The following is a 24,161-nucleotide window of genomic DNA, read 5'->3' as shown; positions in this document are numbered from 1 at the left end:
TTTAAAATTGAAAATATTCACTAAAATGTAACTTTTCTAATAATTAAAATAATAAATAAAATAAAAAATTATTAAAAATTCAAAATTTTAAATATTCAAAAAATTAAATATTCAAAAAATAAAAAAAAATAAATAATAAATTAATTCTTCAAATTTAACTAATTCACTGAATTTTTTTAAGAAAAAAGTCTAAATTCAGCCTTTTATTTTTTTTTCTTCAAAAAAAAAATTATATGCGATGAAACCCTTAACATTTTCGCAAATAAAAAAAAACATTTCTTACCATATTTTTTTTTTATAAATTAAGATTTTTCTTTATTTTACACTTAAAAATAATTTTGTACAAAAATTTGCTAATAATTCAAATTAAATAAATATTTTAGGACTTGTCATAATAATACTAAGTGGTTCGGGAGCATCAATGCCAACTTTGATCAAATTTCTTAACGGAATTTTGGCCCAATCGCAAGCGGTTTTTTGCAGAAACATTTTTCCAGCGAGCAGAATGCCAAGCTGTTGCGTTTTTTGGGATTCTTCATGCAACGTTCGAGACAATCGATCGTGGGACTCCATCCCGTGGAAGTGTAATCGCAAAGGTGAGCATTGGGCACTTGAGCATCTGTTTGAAAAAAATAAAAAATTATTTTTAAAAAATTAATTTAATAATTTTAATATTAAATTTTAATTTTTTTTTTAATTTTATTTAAAAAATTATTTTTTTTATTAGAGAAAAAATTAAAAATAATTTTTAAATATATTTTCACTAATTTAAAAAAGTTTAATTTCTTTATGATTTTATTAAATTAAAAAAAAATATTTAAAAAAAAAATTAATTAATATTTTATTTAATATTTTTAAAATTATTATTTATTATTTTTATTATTATTTTTTTATTTTTGAGAAAAAGAAAAAATATTTAACAAAATTATTTTAATAAATTTTAAAATATTTCCAAATAATTAATTCTATAAAAAAAGCAAAAATTTATAACTATTTAAAATAATTTAAAATCAAAATTTAATCTTTTTTCATATTTTTATTCTAAATTTTTTTAAATTAATTCGACATTTAATTTTATTTTTATTTTAGAGAATTTCATAAAAAAAAAGAGAGCAAACTTACCGGCATAATCTGTCAGACAAGAGGCAATAATAAGCAAAATTGTGCAAATGGCAATGATTTTTAGCTTCATTTTGTTTAAAATTTAATTTATTTTTCCTTCAAATTATTTTTTTCTTAACTTTTTTTCAATTTTATTTCAGAAAAAGCACGTTTTTCAACTTTTCCAAAATTATTTTCAAGTTTCAAGTCTCACGTCTCTTTTATCACTGATAACCTGGAATGCCGTTCTCGCGAATTTATACTCTCGAAGCAACAAATGATGGAAGTTAATAGAATAAAAAAATTAAATTAAGGCGAAAAAAATGAAGAGAGGATGACTTTATTAAATAAAATGTTGTCGTAGTCGTCACGTATGCTGGCCTTAATAGCGTTTGAAGGTTCATAAAAAGTCTACGAAGATTAGCGTTCTGGATATTTCTGACTCACAATTGCGAATATTTTTTTGTGTCGTTGTGAGTAAACAAACAACGAGATTGATTGTTCGGTTTTTTCCAGTAGTTTCTATGGGAAGAAGGAAATAATTTCAAAATCTCGATTTAAGTACTTTTTATTGCTAATTCAATATTTTTCAATAATTTTTTATGTTTTTTTTTAGATTTTGTTCCCAAAGCGAGCGGTTTCTTGCAGAAACATTTCTCAAAGGAACAAACGCCCAAGCTGTGTTTCCTTTTCGGATTTTTCATGCATCGCTCGAGACACTCATAGGTCGGACTCCAGGTGTTTCCCGTGTAGATACAAACGTGAGCATTTGGAATTTGCGCTTCTACGAGTAAAATTTGTCATTTTTCGGTAAAATTTTCATCAGATTCGAGCCTTACCTGTTGTGTGAGTGAGTAAAATGACGCAAATTACGAAAATTTTCAATAAATTTTGTAAATTCATTTTGATTTTTTTAAGTTTGATCCTTTTTTAGGCGATTTAAGTACAAATTGGTTGATTTAAAGGCGGAATCTGGCTAAGTAGTTCGAGTTTCAATAAATAATGAAGAGAAACAACGCGAAATCATTGCAATTTATAGGAAGAGACATCAACAAAAAAAACCCGAAGATGATGACGAAATGATTTCTGATAACGAAAAAAATTACAAGTACAATGTCTCGCGTGGTTGTTGTCACAAAAGCGGATGAATCTGGACTTGAATTAGGGTAAAAGTGAGGTCAAGCAAGGGGAATTTTCCAGAAATGTCCGGAAATTGTCACAATTTTGATTTTTTAAGGTAGGTTTTCAAGGAATTTTTTTATTTTTGGATCAAAAATTTGCTCTTGGAAGGATTTTTATTGAAATTTTATGAAATAACGTCATAAAAAATTAAAAGAAAATTCTTAAACATAAAAAATTTTATGTTTTAAAAGACTTTTGATATATTTCATTCACCAAGACTCCAAAAATATTGGCAAAAATTTCTCAAAAATAAAAAATAATAAATTTTTAGGGTTTTTAAGTCTGAATTCATGATCCAATATTTAAAAAAGTGTTTATGAAAGCCAAAATGTAATCATAGAAGAAGATTTCGGACCAAAAATTGATGAAAAAATCATCTAAAAAGACAAAATTGATGCTTTTAAAATAATTTTTGGCTAGTTTGATGATGAAAATAGTCGAAAAGTGACGAGAAATGACTTTAAAAAGACGAAATTGCATTTTTGAGAAGTTTATAGAAGAAAATTTTTATTTCAGAATCTCAAAAATTGGCGCCAAAAAGCATCCAAGTGGCAAAATTTACGTTTTCAATGAATTTTCGATCAAATTTCATTCCCTTCAATACCAAAAGCAACTAAAAAAATTAAAAAACTCTCTTCACAAGAGCTCAAAACAACAAAAAAGTCTCTATTGACAAACAAACCGACTCCACAAACACTCGATTAGTTAATAAAACGCAATTGTCGAACGCTATTATGTTGTTAACCTCTCATCATTTCGCTCAATTCTCACTTGTTTGTGTAATTTTTTGTAAATAAACAAAAATTTCGCATCATTTTTTACGAGATTCATCCTTTCTTTAACCTTTTCTCCGACAAAAAATGTAAAATTTCTTCCTCAGAATAAAATTTAAATTTCTAAATAACGGAAAATTACAACAAATAAGGTCGATTGCCCCATGTAAATAAATAAAATTACATCAAATTGATTATTTAATAAGAAGAGAAATTTCACGAAAATTATTATCTCATCTAAATACAATTCTGATGTAATCTTGTTAAAAGTCAGTAAAAATGAAGCGAAATAATCTCAAATTTAAAAAAAAATATTTGAAGAGAGGTCAAGGCTGTCTGTTACAAATTTGCATGATCATGACCTTGTCGTTGAACAAACCCCGAAATTAACTTTATGAACTTTTTGAGTGCTTAATTGATTCACTCTACGCATAAAGAACTTTCAGATGTGACGATTTTTGTATGCAAGGTATAATTAAAAAATTAAAATGCGGAAATTTCACAGAATTTTTTGTGTTCGTTCGGATTTTGGAGTTTTATGCAAAAAAAGAGTTCTAATTTTTTTTTATTTTTTCAAAAAATAGGAATAATGAGTTCTTAAAAATATTTATAAAAAAAAATTATTTAATTTTTAAATATTTTTTTTTATAATTTTTTTACATTTGATATTTTTAATTTTTCATAAATATTTTTTTAATAATTTTTTTTTCAATATTAATAAATATTTAATAATATTTTTTAAATATTTTTATTTTATTTTATTTTTAAATTTTATTAATTTATTTTTTTAAATATTTTTTTAAATTTTTTATTAAATTAATTTTTTAATAAAATTTGTAAAAATTTAATTTTTAAATTTTATATTGATATTTTATTAACAAATTATTTAAATATCGAGAATATTAGAAAAAAAAATAAAATAAAATTAAAAAATATTAAACACATCAAATGCTAATTCAAAAAGTCACTCATCACAGAATTCGTCACGAAAGAATATTTTAATTAATTCGCCAAAAATTTTTATCAGCAAGAGCTCATTTAGTCGTTAATATTCTTCGAATCTAAAGTGTTCTATATAAATTATTTTTATTTAAAAAATTTTTTAAAAATTTAGTAAAAAATGAATTTTTCAGTGCCAATTTTGGTATTTTTATCACTTTTTGCATTTTTTATAAGTGTCACGGGTAATTTAGTGAAAATTCCTAAAAATTCAATCAAAAATAAATTAAAAAATTTTAGTGGCTCAAATTCCCCTCGCCCATCAATGCATTTCCGGCGGCGGATTTTGGGGACCTACCTTCGCATGTGCCAATCGCTGCAAAGCAAATCGACAAATTCCGGGCAGTATCGCCTTTTGTACGCAAGAAAAGTGCTTTTGCGTGAGGCCGTTGGTGTTTGCAGCGTCAAAAAAGGGTAAAAAGTGATTTTTTAACGGGTTATTTATTTTTTCATCGTCAAGGACTTGATAATTTTTGTGGTAATTTAATTTTTTTTATCAATTTTTTGTCTTTGATGGCCCTTCAAAAAAACAATAATCCCAAAGCTCCCAACAATGTCTCAATGGAGTCCATTCACGAATTATCTTGCATAGATCGCTGTTCCAATTTTCCGTAGCGATTGTTTCAATAACCGAACATTTATTAGGACAAAAATCTCCGGAATAGTCGTATCCAGAATCGTATTCCTGTGGAGCACAATTAGCTGTAGATGCCAATAAAATAACTGCTGCTGTTAAAATTATGATTTTTGAGATCATTTTTAAATTAATTTTAGTGATTTTTAAATGAAATTCTGACTAAAACTGACTTTTCAGTAAAAATTTCAAGCTTTTTATACAAATTTAAAGCAATAAACTTGAAATTCTTCAAGAAAAATGTCCATAAAATAAAAAAATTCTGTTTAAAATTCAAAAAATTCAGAAAAAATTGCTATAAAAGTCTCGTACAAGGCAAAAAATTCTTTAGTACATTATTAACTTTCAATTTCTTCTAAAAAAAATTAAAATGCAATTTTATATTTATTATTTTTTCATCATCCTGATGGCGCTTACTTCAACTTCTTATGGATGTATACCGATTCCTGTTGGCGATATCGATTCTGAAGGTCGTAACGGGACAGCAAGAAATTTTGAAGGAAATTCCAACATCGATCTTTGAACAGAAAAAATTCTTCAAATAGCTTGATTTCTACAAAAATTATGAAAAAATAAATAAAAAATAAAAAAAAAATGAAAAAAAACTTAATTGCCCAAAAATCGCCTTATTTTTCCCGTCCCTGCATTCCAGTTGACTTCCAATATTTTTCCATTATGCTGTGTCGCCACTTCCATTTCGTGGAAAAATTGTCGCCTTTCCAATGCGAATGGAAATTGAAACCTGTTACACACGTACGTCACTGATTATCCTTTGCATGCCGCTCAGTTTTTTTAAGAAGTTAATTTTTTTGCAGTAACAAGATAAATATTTTACTAAAAAAAATTGAGTCATTAATGAAAAATGTGAAAAAATACCTCAAAAGTCGTAAAAATTTTATTTTATGACAAGAATTAAAGAAATTTCTTTTAAAAAAATGTTAGAAAATTCCTTTAACTGATATAAAAGAAGTTCACAAGTTGGTAACAAATTTAGTAATTTTTCAATTTTTTACTTGACAACTGATCAAAAATTAATTAAAATGAAATTTTTGATTTTTTTGTTACTTTTGGTCTTCATAACTTCTACATTTGGATGTTTCTGTAAGTTTTCTTTAAAAAAAAAAATTAAAAAATTTTTTGAAGTTTTAAAAAATTTATTAAATAATTTTTTTTTTTATTTTAAATTTATTAAATTTATTTTAATTAAATGTATAAATATTTTTTTTTTATTTTTTATCAAAATTAATAAATTAATTTTGATTCATATTTATTTTTTTAAAATTTTTTTAATTAATAAAAATATTGAATTATTTAAATATTGAATTAATTTAACTCCAAATTAATTTTATTTTATTTTTAATTCAATTTTAATTATATATTTTTTTTTAATTTTTGTTAAAATCAAGTAATAAGAGACGTTAATGGTCCATGTTCTGATGGCTTTGATGAAAGAATCTTTGGCAAATGGAAATCTTCTTACACAAATTTTGGTTCTAATGACACTGAAGATGACTTACCTTCATAAATTCAACTAAAAAAATGTAAAAAAAAAATCAAAAACTTCCAATAAAATTTTTTGCCCTGAACTCCCATCGTTAAACGGCACTGAACCTTTCCATTTTGCAAGGCGCGAAAATTTTTTGACATCTCTCGACTTCCAACATCCTTCCATTTCGTACAGTTTTCTAATGGAAATTCCATGTCGCACATCGCTTTTATCCAGTTAGTGTCGCACATTTCCATTTTCCAATACGTCGGATGGAAATTCAAATCGACCGTTGATGGAAAGGAGTAAAAGTATGCAATGAATATTACAAGATGTTTTCTCATAGAAATATAAATTTTATTAAATAATTAATTCTTAATTTAATTTTTCATGCAAATTCATTCAAAAAACATACAAAAAATCCAAATAATTTAAAATCTTGTCACAATTTCATGCAATTCCATTTCTTCTTTTGTTCGTGGAAAATTATTCGTAATCTCCGATGAAGTACTGATGCCACTTGAAACGCTAATCTGGGAGAGAGCTTTCGGTATTTTTTGACAGCAACATTTTTGACCTTCAATTACGACGACGCCAGAGCAGTAACTTTTGTCGGATGCCATGGAAACGCGATCGCTGATGGTGCTAATGCTCTGATTGAATCCTTGGTCTGTGGAAGAACTTGTAGATGGCTCGTCAAATTTTATCGGAGAGATGCTTCGAGGGATGATTTTTGGTTGTTTTCTATTTCAAATAAAAAATAAAATTTAATTTAATTTTAAATTAATTTAAAAAAAATGAAATAAAAATTTTTAATAATTTTTTTTTTAAACAATTAATTTAAAAATTAAATTTAAAAAAAATAATTTTCTTACTTTTTAGATCTTTCAATGACGGTAACTAAAATAATGAGAATGATCGAAGCTAAAATCGCTCCAGCACCGATAGCTACTAAAACGATTACTCCATGGGATTCGCCATCAACTGTTGCTTTTGGCACTAAAAAGAAAAAAATACAGAAAAAATTGTATAAAATTAATTACAAAGTTGGGAAATTTCACACAGAAGAAGATATTAAGGGGAGTCAAGTGTGACGATTGTCTTGTCATCTAATGATTGTTTGTTTGTTTTTAATATGACATGTGAGAGTTTTTCGATCGAAAGTTTTTCTTTCAACAAATTATAGGTAGGTAAGTAAAAATTTTTCAATTTTTTTAAATAATTTTTTTAAAATTAATTTTTGAAACTTCAAAAAAATTTTAAAATTTGAGAAAAATTTAGAAAAAAATTCTCAAAAAATTCTAATATTTTTATTTTATTTATTTTTTTTTTCTTTAATTTTAGAAACAATAATTTTAAAAATTATTTTTTATTTTTTTTAAGTAAAGACCTTTTAAATAAAATTAAAAAAAAAATAATTTCATTAATTTTTAGAAATTTTTTTTCCAAATAATTAAACAAATATATTTAATATTTATTTTTAATCATTTTAAAAATTTTATTTTTTTTTTCATGAGTTTTTAACTTTTATTTATTTTATTTTTATTTAATTTATTCCCAATTATTTTTTAAATTTTAAAATTTGAGAAATAATTAAAAAAAATATTTTGACAAATATTTAATTTTTTAATATATTTAAAATATTAAATTTAAAATTATTAAATTGAATAATTAATTAAATTTCATAAAAATTAAAAATTAAAAAATTGAGAAAAAATTTTTTTTTTTAAATTTTTTTTTAAATAAAAAATTTAAAATATTTTTTTAAATGAATTTTTAAATATCTTTGTCTAAAATTTTTATAAAATTAAACAAAATTATTTAAAAAAATTATAAAAAATCTAAAAATAAAAACTCGATAAATCACCTTTCCGAGAAAATTCTATAGAATTATTCCAAATAAATCAACACATCATCATTATAATTCATTAGCACGTTCTCTGATTTAATTACAGATTACTTTCTACGATAATTTTGCTAATAAAGCAACTCCAAGTCAGGTAAATAACTTGTATGACACGACACAATTTATCTCTTTAATATCATCTTTTTTTCTACTCCCATACTAATTACGCGAAAAAAACAATAAATTTTATTTAATTTCTTGTAAATCGTTGCAGATGCAATTGTTGTTATCGTTTAAAATTGCCGCACATTATTAGATAACCAAGCTGATTTACAAGTGGGAATTGATGCTTGACAGTGATTTACAAAGTCAAAAGGGCGATTAGGTCATAGCGAACTCTAATTACTTTTTTTTTGCGCAAAACATTCACTTTTCCGAGTCTCTTGTCCAGCTGCCGGATTTTGGGTGAAATCGTGTTTTGTCATGCAAATATCATGAGCGCGCACTCACACGCGAATTTAAAATTATCCGTTTTATGAATGAAATGATGCCGCATGCCGGTTTTTCGTACAATATGCAAAAAAAAAAATTGTGGGAGAATAGATTTTATTGCCAAAATATTAAACAGATCATGCAAATTTTGTCGGATTCTTTGTCGGAAAGTTCTATGCGAAACACGTGTTGCTATGGGGCGGCGGTTCAAAAAATCAGAAAAATCGATAAAATTGGCAATGAACTTGAAATAATTGATGATTTTTTTTTAAATTTATTGCAAAAATCATAAAAATCAGCGATACACATGGGCAGACTTGCGCGAGTGGGCATGCAAGCAAAAATGTTTTTGTTTTTTTTTTGTTTTCGTATGAAACAGAGAAGACAAAAAAAATAAAAATATTTAATAAGTAGCACGTTTCAGGTGACACAAATCATGATTTTTTGTTAAGTGAGCAACAGGCACGAGTTGATTGATCTTTTGGTGGTTGCGTTTTGTGTTTCAAACAGCCTTGGTGTCAAATGTAAGTTCGTGATTTTTACATTTTTCAGATTTTTGTTTTTTTATTGACACAAAATGTGCATTGGGGAGAGAAATTTAAAAATGTGCATTGGGGAAACATTTTAAATTGTACATTGGGTAAAATTTTAGAATGTGCATTAGGGAAATATTTCAAATTGTGCTTTGAGGAAAAATTTTAAATTGTACATTGGGTAAAATTTTAGAATGTGCATTAGGGAAATATTTCAAATTGTGCTTTGAGGAAAAATTTTTAAGTTGTACATTGGGTAAAATTTTAGAATGTGCATTAGGGAAATATTTCAAATTGTGCTTTGGGGAAAAATTTTAAATTGTACATTGGGTAAAATTTTAGAATGTGCATTAGGAAAATATTTCAAATTGTGATTTGAGGCAAAATTTTAAATTGTACATTGGGTAACATTTTAGAATGTGCATTAGGGCAATATTTCAAATTGTGCTTTGGGGCAAAATTTTAAATTGTACATTGGGTAAAATTTTAGAATGTGCATTAGGGCAATATTTCAAATTGTGCTTTGAGGCAAAATTTTAAATTGTACATTGGGTAAAATTTTAGAATGTGCATTAGGGCAATATTTTAAATTGTTCTTTGAGGAAAAATTTTAGATTGTACATTGGGTAAAATTTAAGAATGTGCATTAGGGCAATATTTCAAATTGTAATTTTTTTATTTTAAATCGAAAAATTCTTGACTGAAAAGTTCAATTTCATCATTTTCAAAAATTTCCTTATTTACCTGGTTCCCTTGCGAATCACTTCCGACATTAAATTCGCCATAATATTGCAGAAAAAAACTCATAAATAAATCTATAACCACACAAGTGCCGTATAAATGTCAATATTTAATAAAAAAATTATTCATTTTCACACACCATTCACACCAATTTTGATCCAATCAATGAAATCCAGTGTCATTAAGTCGCTATAAACGCATATTTTTTATTGGTTTCTTGTGAATTATGTGCCGCGGGGTTTTTTGTTGCCGGAAAAAATTAAAATAAATCCGAAAAAAAAAATTTTTTTTTGCGACAATGTCGACTTAATCGCGATTAAATAATGTTTACTCAATAGTAAGAACATTCGGTTCGGTAACACACGTGTTGATCGCGTGACACATGCAACATGTCAATACCTCGATCATTAAACTGATAAATAAAAATAATTTTTGCTATTTAAAGAAAGTTCTACAAAACTGGAACAGGTTTTAAATTTTGTTTGTCTGCAAATCAGAGTTCATTGCAAAACACTAGTTCCGTTTCCGCATGAGTGATATTGTAGAGAAAAAAATCGTGAATTTAATTATTTTTGCATTAGATCTGATTATTTTCCGTTCAAAATCAGATTTTAATGCAAAAATTTTATTTCAAACTACGTAAATACTTTCTTCGGAACAAAGTGAGATATGGTCATGATGCAACTAAAAGTAACAAAAAAAAACTTTCTTTGTATTGCGGAACGTAAAACATTTCTATTGTCTCACTCCATAACGCAATATGTACCTTTCTCTTATGTACCGATATGTAAATTTTGGTAGTTTTCGACCTTTTTCAAAGTCGACTTAGTTAAATTGATTGATGGATTGATCGGTCATTAACGCCCTTTAGCTCTTTCATGATGCACTGCGGTTATTTTCCGTTCAGTTAACGTCAGTCATGATCATGAACGGAATTATATAACATTCGTAAAAAGTATCAATTTAGTCATAATTTACGTAATTTAGAGATCATACCTACATCATGTTTACTTTCTTTTATTGCAGTCTATGAATCAGGGTTGAAAATATTTTAATTTAAAAAAAATTAAAGCTTTTGCTTTTTTGAACAGGGTTGTAAAAACTTATGATTTTAACTTAAGCTTACGAAACTTAAATTTTTAAGAAAAATTTTTTTGACTTAAAAAACTTAAGAATAAGTTGAATTTCAAATGTTTTTTGGATTTCAAACGAATTTCAGAAAAATACATAATTTTTTTTTTGTAATTTTCTAAAAATTTAGTAACTTAAGTCAATTAATTTAGCTTAAGTCAAACTTAATTTTAAGTCAAGAGAAAAAAGCTTGAATTAAAATTGAAATATTTTTCCTTATGTTCGACCAAATTTCGTAAAAAAATCATTTTTTTGAAAATTTTTAAAAATTAAGATTTTAGTCAAACTTAAGTGACTTAACTTTAAGTTTATCAAGCTTAAGTCATATTTTTAATAATTTTAACTTAGTAAGTTTTGCAACCCTGTTCTCATGTTAAAAGAATAAATCAAAATTAAGTTGATTTTTAGCTCAAAAGTCAAAAATAAAATCTAAGCTAATTAACTTTTTCTTAAGTCGAACATCTTAAGTCAAAATAAAAATAAAATTTTTCATGAAAAATATTTTTCTTCGCAAAAAATTAATTTCGAAGGCAAGAATGAAATTTCATTTACGATTTCTTATGAAAAAAAAAATTTTTTTTTTTGAAAAATTAAGTTTTAAATTTTGACTTAATTGACTTAAAACTTTGACTTAAGAAAAAGTAATATTTTATTTTTGATTTTTGAATTCAAAAGTCAACTCAATTTCGACTTATTCTCAAGCAAAATAACAGGGTTGCAAAACTCATTAAGTTAAAACTGTTAAAAATATGATTTAAGCCTAAGTAAAACTCACTTAAGTTTGACTTAAGCTGAATTAAGTGACTTAAATTACAAAATTTTCGGAAAATTTTTAAACAAATGAAATTTTTTCTTGAAATTCGGTTAAAATTCCAAAAATTTTTTTTCAAATTAGTTGATTTTTTCTTATTTGAGAGCAAAAGCATAAACATTTTCTTAATATTTTTTCCAACCCTGTTCTCTCTATGAAATTTTTTTTTTGTTAAATAAATGGAGACGCCCGGCATTTTTTTTTCTAAAACACTTGTTCAAACAAAAAACAAAAGTGAAACAATGCACCGTAATGACGTGAAAGGAAATTCTTCTCACGAAAATTGAAAGAATTTCTCGACAGCAATCTTTCTAACTGTACAATTAATCGCAAATAACTGCCCAATTAAAATGCATAACTATCACTTACGTGTCAGAAATTAATACAAAGATGATCAGTTTATCGCCCTTACGCAACGTTTATTGGTTCTTACGAGATTCTTATGTCATGTCAAGCATTTGCATACAAATTTGAAATTTTCATCGCGAGAATTCGCAGAAAAATCACATGATTGTAAATTTTAATTGAAAATCGTGAAATTTACCTTCGTAATCGGCTCCTCGGTGAGATATGTCCATTTTAAGTGGTAATTTGTTGTTTTCTTGTTTTTTTTAATTAATTAATTGACCCTTGGGTAGGACACAGAAGCGGCAATTATTTGCGTCGTTGCAATTTGCCCGCCAGAACACACGTGTGACGAGCAATCTTCGGAAAATAGCGGCAAGTTTTCTGACACGTTTGGCGATCTGAATTATCTGTTTACCAACACTTTTTCTATTTTTGTCTCACAATTTAATTTTATTTTTAGCTCTTTCGATTGTTTTTTGTTTTTGTTTACTTTCGAAACTGTTAAAGGATTTTTTTTTGTTGATCGAAAAATTAATGCAACTTTTTTTTTGTTCAATTTTAATTTATTATAAAATTTTTTTAATAATAGTTCAGTCTAATAAATATTATTTAATTATGTTGCAATTTCTGTCACACTTGTTTAAACTTTTTTTGTAACTTTTTTATTTATAAAAACTAATCAGTCGGCAATTAAGTGGGTCAAATTTATTTTTGTTTTATTGTTCAGTTCAGAGAAGTTCGATCTTTGATCAAAAATATTTTTTTTTATAAATAATTTTTTTTTTATTTAATTTAATTACAGCATCGTGAAGTGCGCGCGAGGTGAATGTTGAATTTGAACTGACGAAATGCCAGCGACGACATGCTTTTTGATTAAAACGGTGCGCTGTGTATGGCAAAAAAAAAAAGTTAAACAGAAGGAGGAAAATCGCGCGTTACGTGCATTTGGGGTTCGTACGTGTTGGTTGATTTGCTATGTAAGAGGCTGTTGTTTGTTTTTTTATTTTTGATGTATGGATTTAAATGCGTCTTAATATTTGTTTTTTTTTCGTGAAGGGTGAATTTTTTTCGTGGAATACTGGAAAATTATTTTTATTTAATTTTTTGTTTATTTTTTTGAGATAAATTTTTTAATAATAAATTTTAATTAATTTAAATTAAATTTAAAAAAAAAATATTTTATCAAAAATATTAATTTTAATTTAAAATTTAATAAAAATATTTAATTTTGAGATTTTTTGATAATTTTTAAGATTTTTATTTATTTATTTAATTTATTTTAACAAATTCTTGAAATATTTTGACAGTTAAGAAAATGACAGATGTCAAAATTTTTGATAAAAATTCAAATTTTCTAAGTTCAAAGTTACTTTTGTGTTATATTTTTCTTAAATTTAACTAAAAATAAATTTTGAGGCTCAAGAAATCAAAATTTCAACTAAAATTTTGACAGCTGTCAAATGTCAAAATTTAATTAAAATTCAATTTTTATCTCTTTTTAGACTTTAAACGTCAAATATTGTTCAAAAATTTACTGAAAAATGAAATTTTTATCAAAATTTTTGACAGCTGTCATTTTTTGACAAATGTCAAAATTCCTTTTTCAATCAATTTTTGAGAAAACGTTTTGAAATCCATTCAATTTAATATCTTTCAAAGAAATTCTCATATAAAATTTTTCCAAAAAAATCAAAAATGTCCAAAAACGTCAAATTCGGATAAAAATCACAAAATTACAAATTCCCTTAAAAATTGACAATCTTGCCCCTTGCGCCCACTGCAGTCAACATCCCTGACTTCCATGTCGCCAATCGCCTGGAAGTCCCTGGAAATCTTGGAAAAATTCAAATTTCAAATAAAAAACCGTTACATTCTTCCATTTCAATCGGTTAATCGGTTAGCAAATCAAATGCTGAATCGGTTGAACGCAATTGATGTTTTTTATTCAAAGAAATAAAAGAGAATTTTTCAAAAAAATTTTACACTTTTGTATTGAAAATTTAATTTTTCTTTCAAAAAGTTTCATATGAACAAGAATTTCAACAATTTGTTTCTCTTTTAATAATAATTAATTATAATTAAGAAAACTAACTTTACAAGTAATCACAAAGTCCCGTATGGTATATGTGTGTGTGTGTGAGTTTGCTATAATAAAAAAATTGGTACCAATGGTCCTTCTATCTAAGTAAGGTGAATGTCGATGATAAATTATTATTTTGTTTGCATCTCCGATGAGTTTATGAGTGATTTTGCTTTGTACAACTTCAGTACGGAAAATATTATGTCGTCATTTCGTTTGTTTTTCGTCGCTTTGGTTGGCCTAAAAAATAAATTTAAATAAAAATTAGTAAAAATTTTATAAAAATCTTCAGTTTTTGATCAAAATTTCGCATTTTTAGCTCAAAGTTGACCTTTTTGTGTGAAATTAAATGTAAAAATTTACCTCCGTCTTCGTCGCCGGTTTCCCCTTCACCCGGATCTGTTTCAGCTTCTTCGAATTCCGCCGTTTCATCCATTTCAATAAGGACACCTATCATAAAAAAAATAATTTTTAATGAATTTTAATTAAAAAAATTTTTTTAGGATAAAAATCGTACCATCTTTGGTCGGAAATTCTAAAATCGGCAATGGCAGGTTTTGTGGCTCATGTTTTTGAATCAATTCTTCCAGCAGCTTTGAGATATCTTCACGTTTTTTGGTCACTGTCAATGCGTCGAACCAATTTTGGAGTCCTTTGATCGGGAGGCGCCAATCTTTGATGGGATTCTAAAAAAATTATTAAAAAATTTTTATATTTAATAATATTTTCAAGAAAATTAATAAAAAATAATTTTAAAAATTATTTTATTATTCTAAAATTATTAAAATAAATCAGAAAAAAAATAATTTTTTTTTTAATTTTTTTTTTTAGAATTTTAGGAAATAATTTTATTTATTCTTTTTAATTTCAAAAGTTATTGTTAATTATTTTTTAAGATTTTTTTATTTTATTTTTTTTTAACTTATTTTTTTATTTTAGTTTTAATTTATTTTTTTATTTTATTTTTATTTTTTTATTTTTTTTTTTAATTTATTTTTAATTTTTTTTTAAAGATTCTTATTTTTATTTTTAATTTTTTTTTTTATTTTATTTTTAATTTTTAATAATATTTTTTATAGAAATTTAAATTTTTGGAAAGCAACATAATTTATTTATTTTTTTTTTTTTTTGACATAAAATGTCTTAATTTTCAAATGAATTTTTAAGATAATTTTGGGAAAAAATTTTAATTATTTTTTAAATCAAATTTCAAACGAAAATTTTGAATTTAAAAAAAAACAAAACTTACCGCATAAAATTCTTCTACATATTGCAGCAAATACAGCCCACAATCCGTGAAATTGTTTTGTTGAGGAACTTTCAGACAATGTCCCGGCAAATTATCCTTCGTGAACACAATTGGCGGGTTAGCATTTGCATTTTTCGCGCGATATTCGCATGTCAGGTAATCACGGAGAGTTGCAACGACTCGACTACGTGATGTTCCGCACAACGAATCAAATATCAAGATGCAAGGTCTACAAAAAAATTACAAAAATTAATTAAAAATCAGATTTCTGAGAGAATTTTAAGGAAAGTTACTGTTTAATCGGCTGCAATTCCGGATCTGCGGTATCTTCTTCGCCACTATCTTCCGAATTGAGTTCACTTTCGTCGCCTTCCGCCTCATCGCGTTCACTCTCGTCCCCAGGCACTTCAATCGACTCGTTCTTAATTCCCTTTTTCATCGCCGTGATCGTCGTATTTCCGATTGTCAGCATGACTTTCTTCGTTTGCGGTTGTTGGTTTTGCTGCTGTTGTTGGTTCTGCGAGTTTTGTTGTGCGGCAGCTGCTGCTTCTGCATTCTTCTTTTTCACACGTTTCACGAGCGGTGTCTTTACGGGACGTTCCCCGTCTGCCGTCACAGGCCCCTGGAGTCGCGGGAAACAAATTATCGCCAAAAACCAGTGAGATTGCTCATTAATGGGAATTATGATGAAATCTTTCTTGAACAAATCGACATCTTTGTTCCATTTGCTGACACGCTGATATCGCTTTTGAGCTGCGGTGAGTTTCAAATCTTTGTCCGAGGCAGCGCGACGAGCTTTATCCATTGTCGTGAGGCGCTTGTAGAAGAAACAGCTGAAAACGTGGGTGCGAGCACGCTGATCTGCCGTCAAACGTTCATGCATGAGATACTTTATGTAGAAATCGATAATGACATCGTTCAAATACTGATCGACTGCGAGACAGGCATAGTCATTGGTGTTGATCGGAATGCGTCCCTTGCCCTCTTTCGGGTACAAAAGCAAATTTTCGCTCTTATTTGACGTCACATTGGTCGTCGAGGTGACATTTGGTGTCGAATTCGGGTCTTTGTGACTGCGGATCAGCAATTCGTTGGCATCTGTGTACGTGATCTCTTCGATTTTGTTCTCTTGGAAAATCGCTTTCAGCTTTTCTTTCTCTTCCGGCGACGTTTTGTCCATTAAAAGAACGATTTTCTTCTTCGAATTCACCATCGACACTGGATTGAAATACGGACCGTCTTCGTTCAGCGTCATTTCCAAGCTTTCGCGAACGTAGGAACCGCACGAGGGAAGCGTATAGATGAAAATCACGCTTAATCGCTTATCGAAGCAATACAGTAACTTGACAACTTCCGACAGTTGGATGTTCAGGATGACAAGTTCTTGCGGGCGTTTCACACTGGGAGCAACGAGACGACATCCGCGACTGCTAAAGACAACTTTCTCCGACGGATCGTATTTGTGGGTGCCGATGCGGATGTTGCGGCACGTGAATTCGACGGGTCTCTGGCCGCCACTCACGTCGTGACGACAGAAATCTAAAAAGATAAAAAAATTAGTTGAATTGATTCAAAAGATTTTAGCGGAAAATTGAATTTTTGCATCATGAACCTTTGTAATACATTTCTGTTAAGAGAGATTTTCAAGGTTTTTTCTTTAAATCCGGGTAAAAATCAATTTAATGTCGGATATTTAATTAAAAGTTTCGCAATGTTGATCTTTTTTGCTAATTCAACTTTTTTTGACAGATTCAGGGTTGGGTTTAAAATGGGCGAAATTTTTTGCATAAACGAAAAATTTATTTTGATCAACCAAAAATACATTTTTGTCAAACCAAATAAGAAGAAACCTTATGCGTACTATCCAAAAAAATTTTTAGTAATTTTTGTTCAATTTTAAGAAAAAAAATTAGTTTCAGTTTTTTAGCAGTTTTGAGTTATAAAATGATTAAATTAGAAAATTAATTTTTGTTCAATTTCAATTTTAAGCAGAAAGAGAACTGAAAATTTCAAATAAAGAAAAAAAATTAGTTTCAGTTTTTTAGTAGTTTTGAGTTATAAAATGATTAAAAATGATAAATTAGAGCCTTCTGACAAATTTTTATCCATTTGGAGCAAGATTTGACAAAAATTGCTTTGACACAGTTTTTGACACAGTTTTTTTGCTCTTGATTTAGTTTTCAAATCAAAACTATGTCAAAGGAAAAAAATTTTTTCAGTTTCAATTTTTTTGCAGTTTTGAGTTATAAAATGATTAAAAATGATAAATTAGAGCCCTCTGACAAATTTTTATCCATTTGGAGCAAGATTTGTCAAAAATTGCTTTGACACAGTTTTTGACACAGTTTTTTTGCACTTGATTTAGTTTTCAAATCAAAACTATGTCAAAGGAAAAATTTTTTTTCAGTTTCAATTTTTTTGCAGTTTTGAGTTATAAAATGATTAAAAATGATAAATTAGAGCCCTCTGACAAATTTTTATCCATTTGGAGCAAGATTTGTCAAAAATTGCTTTGACACAGTTTTTGACATAGTTTTTGACACAGTTTTTTTCTTGATTTAGTTTTCAAAACAAAACTATGTCAAAGGAAAAAATTTTTTTCAGTTTCAATTTTTTTGCAGTTTTGAGTTATAAAATGATTAAAAATGATAAATTAGAGCCCTCTGACAAATTTTTATCCATTTGGAGCAAGATTTGTCAAAAATTGCTTTGACACAGTTTTTGACACAGTTTTTGACACAGTTTTTTTGCACTTGATTTAGTTTTCAAATCAAAACTATGTCAAAGGAAAAAATTTTTTTCAGTTTCAATTTTTTTGCAGTTTTTAGTTATAAAATGATTAAAAATGATAAATTAGAGCCCTCTGACAAATTTTTATCCATTTGGAGCAAGATTTGTCAAAAATTGCTTTGACACAGTTTTCAAATCAAAACCATGTCAAATGAAAAAATTTTTTTCAGTTTCACAGTTTTTTTGCACTTGATTTAGTTTTCAAATCAAAACTATGTCAAAGGAAAAAATTTTTTTCAGTTTCAATTTTTTTGCAGTTTTTAGTTATAAAATGATTAAAAATGATAAATTAGAGCCCTCTGACAAATTTTTATCCATTTGGAGCAAGATTTGTCAAAAATTGCTTTGACACAGTTTTTGACACAGTTTTTTTGCACTTGATTTAGTTTTCAAATCAAAACTATGTCAAAGGAAAAAATTTTTTTCAGTTTCAATTTTTTTGCAGTTTTGAGTTATAAAATGATTAAAAATGATAAATTAGAGCCCTCTGACAAATTTTTATCCATTTGGAGCAAGATTTGTCAAAAATTGCTTTGACACAGTTTTTTTGCTCTTGATTTAGTTTTTAAAACAAAACTATGTCAAAGAAAAAATTTTTTTTCAGTTTAAATTTTTTGGCAGTTTTGAGTTATAAAATGATTAAAAATGATAAATTAGAGCCCTCTGACAAATTTTCATTCATTTGGAGCAAGATTTGACAAAAATGGCTTTGACACAGTTTTGAAAAAAAAAACCAAATCAAGCAAAAATGTAAAATTGGTTTATGCAAATTTTTTTTTCAGTACATCCAAAAAATTTAGCCCATTTTCAAAAACAAAAAAAAACTTTTCGTTAAACTCACCCGGCGGAATTGCATTATCCGAAATTGATGGCGGCTCACATTTCAGCGGCGTCGTTGGCGGCTTTTCACTCTGCCCACTTATCGATCCATTTCGTTGCAAATTATTTCCGTTACTATTGCTACTTGGGTTACTATTATCCTCGTCATCGCTACTCAGTGTCAAAATCACGGGTTCCTCGACTTTTGGTCTTGCTGCTCTACCTCTGCCACGCACGCTATTTGCTCCGCCGCGTGCTCCTCCGCGCGTCACTGGCGTAATGTGCGTCTTAATTGCGACTTTTGTGAGCGACGATGCTCCCATGGGACGTTTCACGACATTATCCGGCGTGTTTAACACACTTTTCTGCTGTCCCGGCGTATTGCTCGTCGGAATCGGAATAACTTTGATGTCATCTTTGAAAATTCGTTTGCAACGCGTGCATTTCGAGTGATCCAAGGAACAAGCACCGCAATTATTGCAAATGGCGTAGTAGCCTTTGATGTATTTCGGATCGGGTCCGTTGTTTTTCGCCTGATCGGGAGTTTTTTGACCGAGTTTTTGTTGTTGGCTTTGTTGCAGCGGCGTTTTATTGATGCCTTGCTGAGGTGTCGATGCGTTATTTGTGCCTATTGGTTGAGCTCGAGGCGTTTTCAAACTATTTTCCGCTGAAGCAATCATCTCGTTCGAGTCTTCGGTCGAAATTCCGACTGTAACGACGTAATCAATGTCAGATCCGGGGTTCGAAATGCATCGAATATTCGAATCTGTGTCGAAGGGGACATTAACTTGCTCCAAAAGCTCTTGAACGGTGCACGTTTCGCGTGGCAAAGTGAAAGTAATGAGACGTTGTTCGCCACTTTTGAGAATCACGAGCATTTTGGCGCTTTCTCGATCCGCAGAATCGTCGCTGGAACGACTTGAGATACTCGAAGCTGGTCGAATTGTCGTTTTTGGGCCCGTAATTGACTTTTTTCCGCCATGCGACAACATTTCCTGTGATGTTCGTTTAATGCCCGTCGTTCGGGCGTCATCTTCTTCGGGGCCTTGTTTCTTCACAATTACCGCCGTGATGCTACTTTCGATGTCATCCATGTCGTCGCCCGGTTTCAATGTTTGAATTTGATTCGTTTGCTGCTGTTGCTGCTGCTGCTGCGGAATTTGTTGCTGCTGAACTTGAACCTGCGTTTGTTGTTGCGGGATTTGCAGTAATTTGATCTGTCCTTGGGGACTTTGACCTTGAAAGACTAAACGTTGGCCCGGTTGGAGACCCTTAATTTGAACATTTGTGCCGACGCGTTGGAGTACAGCGCCGGGACGTTGTTGCAATTGCGGCGAATTGGCACGTTGCTGCGGCGTCGTCATGCGATAAACGATGGGGCGTTGCTGTTGGATGCCTTGCGGCGTGGCTTGTTGGAGCCCGGGATTGCGATTGACACGTGGTTGACGAGGCGTTTGGGCGCGCGGTTGACGAGGAACACGAGGGGCTTGAACGCGTTGAAGCAATTGCGGTTGTTGTTGGATTTGCTGGGTTTGAGTCTGAAATTTGAAAAAAAAAAATTGAAAAAGGTAAAATTTTGAGTGAATTTTTTTTTAGTTTTAAATTATTTAAAATTTTAAGAATTTCAAAGAAATTTTTTAAAATCTTCAGAAATTTAAATTTTTGAGTAAACATAAAGTTTAATTCGAAAATTAAAAAAAAAATTAAAAATTAATTTAAACTTTTTCAAGTCAAATTTTTTTAATTTTTTAAAGGCTTTTACAAGGCATTTATTTTCATTGGTTTTTTTATTAATTAATTTAATTAAATAATTTTATTTAATTTTAAAATTTCAAAATTTTAATAATGAATTTCTAAAATAATATTTAAGGCCGCTCCAATTTTTTTTTGAACTTTTTGTCCCATGCCCAATTTCAAAATTTTAATAATAAAAAAAATAAAAATTTTCAAAAATAATTTTTTTTTTTAAATTTTTAAATGAATTTTTGTATTAAAAATCGTATGGTAACATGAATTTTCCTTTCTAAAATTTTTTTTCAAAAAATTAAAAATAAGTTATTTTTATGATTTTTTTGGATTTAAATTTTTTTGAAATACTCTGAGATTAATTTTTTATCAAATCTCAATGCAAATAAAAAAATAAAAAAATGTTAAATTCAAAAATTGTTAAAAACTGTCATTTTGTAAGAAAAAGTTTACAAAAATTTTTTGCCCCCATTTTGAAATTTTTTCAAATTCGAAAAAAACTTGGAATGTTTGAAAATTTTTTTCAATTTAAGAGATTTTTTCGTATATAAAAATTTTTAATGAATTTTTTTCTAAAAACCTTTTTTTCTAAAAATATATCAAATTCATGAACTTCTTTAAAAATTTTGGAATTCTGATTTTTTTTTAAATTATAAATGTTTGAACATTTTTTCAATTTTTTTTAATTAAATAATTTAATAAATAAATTTAATAATTAAAATAATTTAATTTAAATAATTTTTATGCAATTTTATTTATTTTTTTTTTTTATATGAAAATTTTTAATTTATTCATTTTAAATATTTTAAAATATTTTATTTATTTTAAAATGATTCTTAGAAATTCTGAAATTAAATGCGTAATAAATTTAATTTCAAAAAAAATAAAAAATAAATTTAAATTTTGAAGAACTTATAAATTTATAAATAAATTAAAATAAATTAAAATTAAATTATTAATTAATTATTTAAATAAAAAATTAAAAAAAAAATATTTAAATAAAAATATCTATTAATTAATTAAAACCAATTAAATTAATAATATAAATTTCTTTCTGAAATTATTATGAAAATTAATATTTTTTTATTTTTTAAAAATTAATTTTTTTTTAGTCAAATTTATATTTAATTTTATAATTTCTATGCTTTTTTGAAAAACTTATTTTTTTTTTTATTTTATAATTTTTTTTTTTATGAACTTCTGAGCGTTTATTTCGCTTTTATGTAAAAAAAAATTTAAAATTTTATTTTTTTTTAAATTTCTGATTTTTTTTTTTTTTTTTTTAAAAAAAATATTTTTCACTTTTATTTTTAGAAAACTAATTTTGACTTTTTTAAAAAAAATCTTTTTGCGATAAAAATCACTTACCGGCAATCTCTGAATTTGTCGGGGCACAATTCTCAATCCAGATGGCGTCACTTGCTGCGTTTGTTGCACAATTTGCGGTCTAACTTGCTGTTGCTGCGGACTCGCTTGCAATATTTGTCCGGAAATTTGCGTTGGTTGTCTTTGCTGCACAAAAATCCGTTGCTGCGGCTGCTGAATTTGGAAATTCTGCGTGGGTGCCTGCTGATAAACAATCCTCGTTTGCACTTGTTGTTGTTCCTGCGGCTGTTGCTGTTGCTGCTGCGATTGCTGCTGCTGTTGATTTTGCTGTTGCGTTTGCTGCGGAATGTAATATTGCTGTTGTTGCGGAGCTGCGGGTGCCGTTGCCACGTAATAATGCCCTTGCGGCGTATTTGCTGGTTGATGCACTAAATTGACGATTTGCTGCGGCGATTGCAGAATTACTTGTTGATTCGGCATTTGGCTCGGCGCTTGATTGATGATGATGGGTTGCGGCGTTTGCTGTTGCTGCAAGTGAATTTGGGGCTTGTAAGCGGCAGCTTGTTGCTCGCGTGGCGTTTGAAGCTCCAAAAAGAGTTGCGGCTCGGCGACAGTTTCTTCTTGCTGCACTTGTTGTTGCATCCCGGAGACTTGATGGTACACAATGGAGCCGTCTTCCTGACTAATTTGCACAAATTGCGGTTGCGAGTCCTGCGTTTGGTACAGCTGCACTTGCTGGATTTGCTGATGGGCGACGGGACCGTTTACGTGATCCGGCGATTGCACTTGAATCACTTGCTGTTGCCCATATTGGACGGTGCCGTCGTTCACGACATACTCGATGGCGTTTTGCATCGGATAAATGCGCTTCAGGTCGTCATTGTCGATGTTTACTAGTTGATATTGGCCGCTGTTCAGTTCTTCCATTATTTTTCATTTATCTGCGGAACAAAAATATTCGAGTTATTTTCGATTCTAACACTTGCTGAGTAAATTTTCCTATCAAAAATCCTCAAAAACGACAAAATTTCGAAATTTTTGAACAAAATTCGACAAAAAATGATGAAATTTCGTGAAAAAACGCAAAAATTCCGAATTTGGTTGTACCTTGTCAAAAATTTATCCACTAAATTTCTCGTTTTACGCACGAAATTTACTTTTTTGCTACCGACTATCCGATAACGCGTCACTTTCCGGTCAAAATACACGCATTTCGAGTCGACTATCTCCTAAAACTCTACGTTAAAAAATCTTTTTTTGTTCACGCAAACAACAAAAGTCTCTGTTGAAAATTTCTTTTTTGCTTTAAAATGGATTCCAAAGCGTCGTACGTATATGTCACACAGGGCGCGTGTACACAACAACTGTCAATAGAGATTGTGCATGAGCGACGACTTTTGTCTTATTTCCTTTCAAATGTTGGGTGACAGTTGATGGGTTCGGCGATTTTTGTCGCTTTTAGCACTTTTTCATTCAAGCGCTCGCGGGATTTTTTCGCCTTCCGGGTAAATTTTGGGTTTTTCACGGGAATTTTTATCAGCGGGACCAACGGGAAATTTGTTTGACAACAATGGATCAGCTGGTTTCACCGGCTTGGAAAGTCGCCACTAAAATGGAAAATTTGTCGCATTTCCAATTGTTCCAATAGTGGCGACACTCTTCCAGTGCATCGATCAGAGACGGAAATACGAACGTTTCCATGGGGGGCAATGAGCCCCATTTTGGAAGGGGGATTTTTTTCGGAAAAGTTTCGCTTTTTTGATGAGAAATTATGAGGAAATGAAAGAAAATGAAGAAAAATGCAACGGACAGACATTAAAACGCTTGAAATAGCATTTTTAGTACAAAATGTTCTAAAATGTACTAAAAACGATAAAATATGAAAATTTTCTAAATTTTTTTTTTTAATTTGGAAATAAAAATAAATTATAAAAATTTTTTGATAAACATTTATTCTTTCTAAAAGTTTTAGAAAAAAAAAATTAATTTTAAGTTTTATTTTAAAAAAAAATTTTTTTAGTACAGAAATTTTTTTAGTACTTGACGCCTTTTCAAATCGCTTTTCAAAAAAAAA

At 28.4% G+C, this 24,161-nt stretch overlaps 2 protein-coding genes across 2 annotated transcripts; both read right to left on the bottom strand.

Moving 5' to 3' along the window:
* Positions 1-6,524: 6,524 nt before the first annotated feature.
* Positions 6,525-12,920, bottom strand: LOC134831311 (uncharacterized). The gene is made up of 3 exons (XM_063845017.1): positions 12,274-12,920; positions 7,051-7,174; positions 6,525-6,919 (listed from the first exon to the last, which is right to left on the bottom strand). The coding sequence occupies exons 1-3, from the start codon at positions 12,305-12,307 to the stop codon at positions 6,607-6,609; spliced, it is 471 nt and encodes a 156-aa protein (XP_063701087.1). The 5' UTR covers positions 12,308-12,920; the 3' UTR covers positions 6,525-6,606.
* A 1,078-nt stretch (positions 12,921-13,998) lies between these two features.
* On the bottom strand, positions 13,999-23,377 carry LOC134831309 (uncharacterized). The gene is made up of 8 exons (XM_063845012.1): positions 23,195-23,377; positions 22,130-23,028; positions 19,038-20,553; positions 15,700-16,945; positions 15,407-15,635; positions 14,675-14,843; positions 14,521-14,607; positions 13,999-14,397 (listed from the first exon to the last, which is right to left on the bottom strand). Exons 2-8 carry the CDS (start codon positions 23,012-23,014, stop codon positions 14,357-14,359), a joined length of 4,173 nt encoding a protein of 1,390 aa, XP_063701082.1. The 5' UTR covers positions 23,015-23,028; positions 23,195-23,377; the 3' UTR covers positions 13,999-14,356.
* Between the last annotated feature and the right edge of the window lie 784 nt (positions 23,378-24,161).

This window comes from Culicoides brevitarsis, chromosome 2, assembly GCF_036172545.1.
Source record: "Culicoides brevitarsis isolate CSIRO-B50_1 chromosome 2, AGI_CSIRO_Cbre_v1, whole genome shotgun sequence".
Classification (NCBI taxonomy): Eukaryota; Metazoa; Arthropoda; class Insecta; order Diptera; family Ceratopogonidae; genus Culicoides; species Culicoides brevitarsis.
This window is presented reverse-complemented; position numbering and strand designations above follow the sequence as displayed.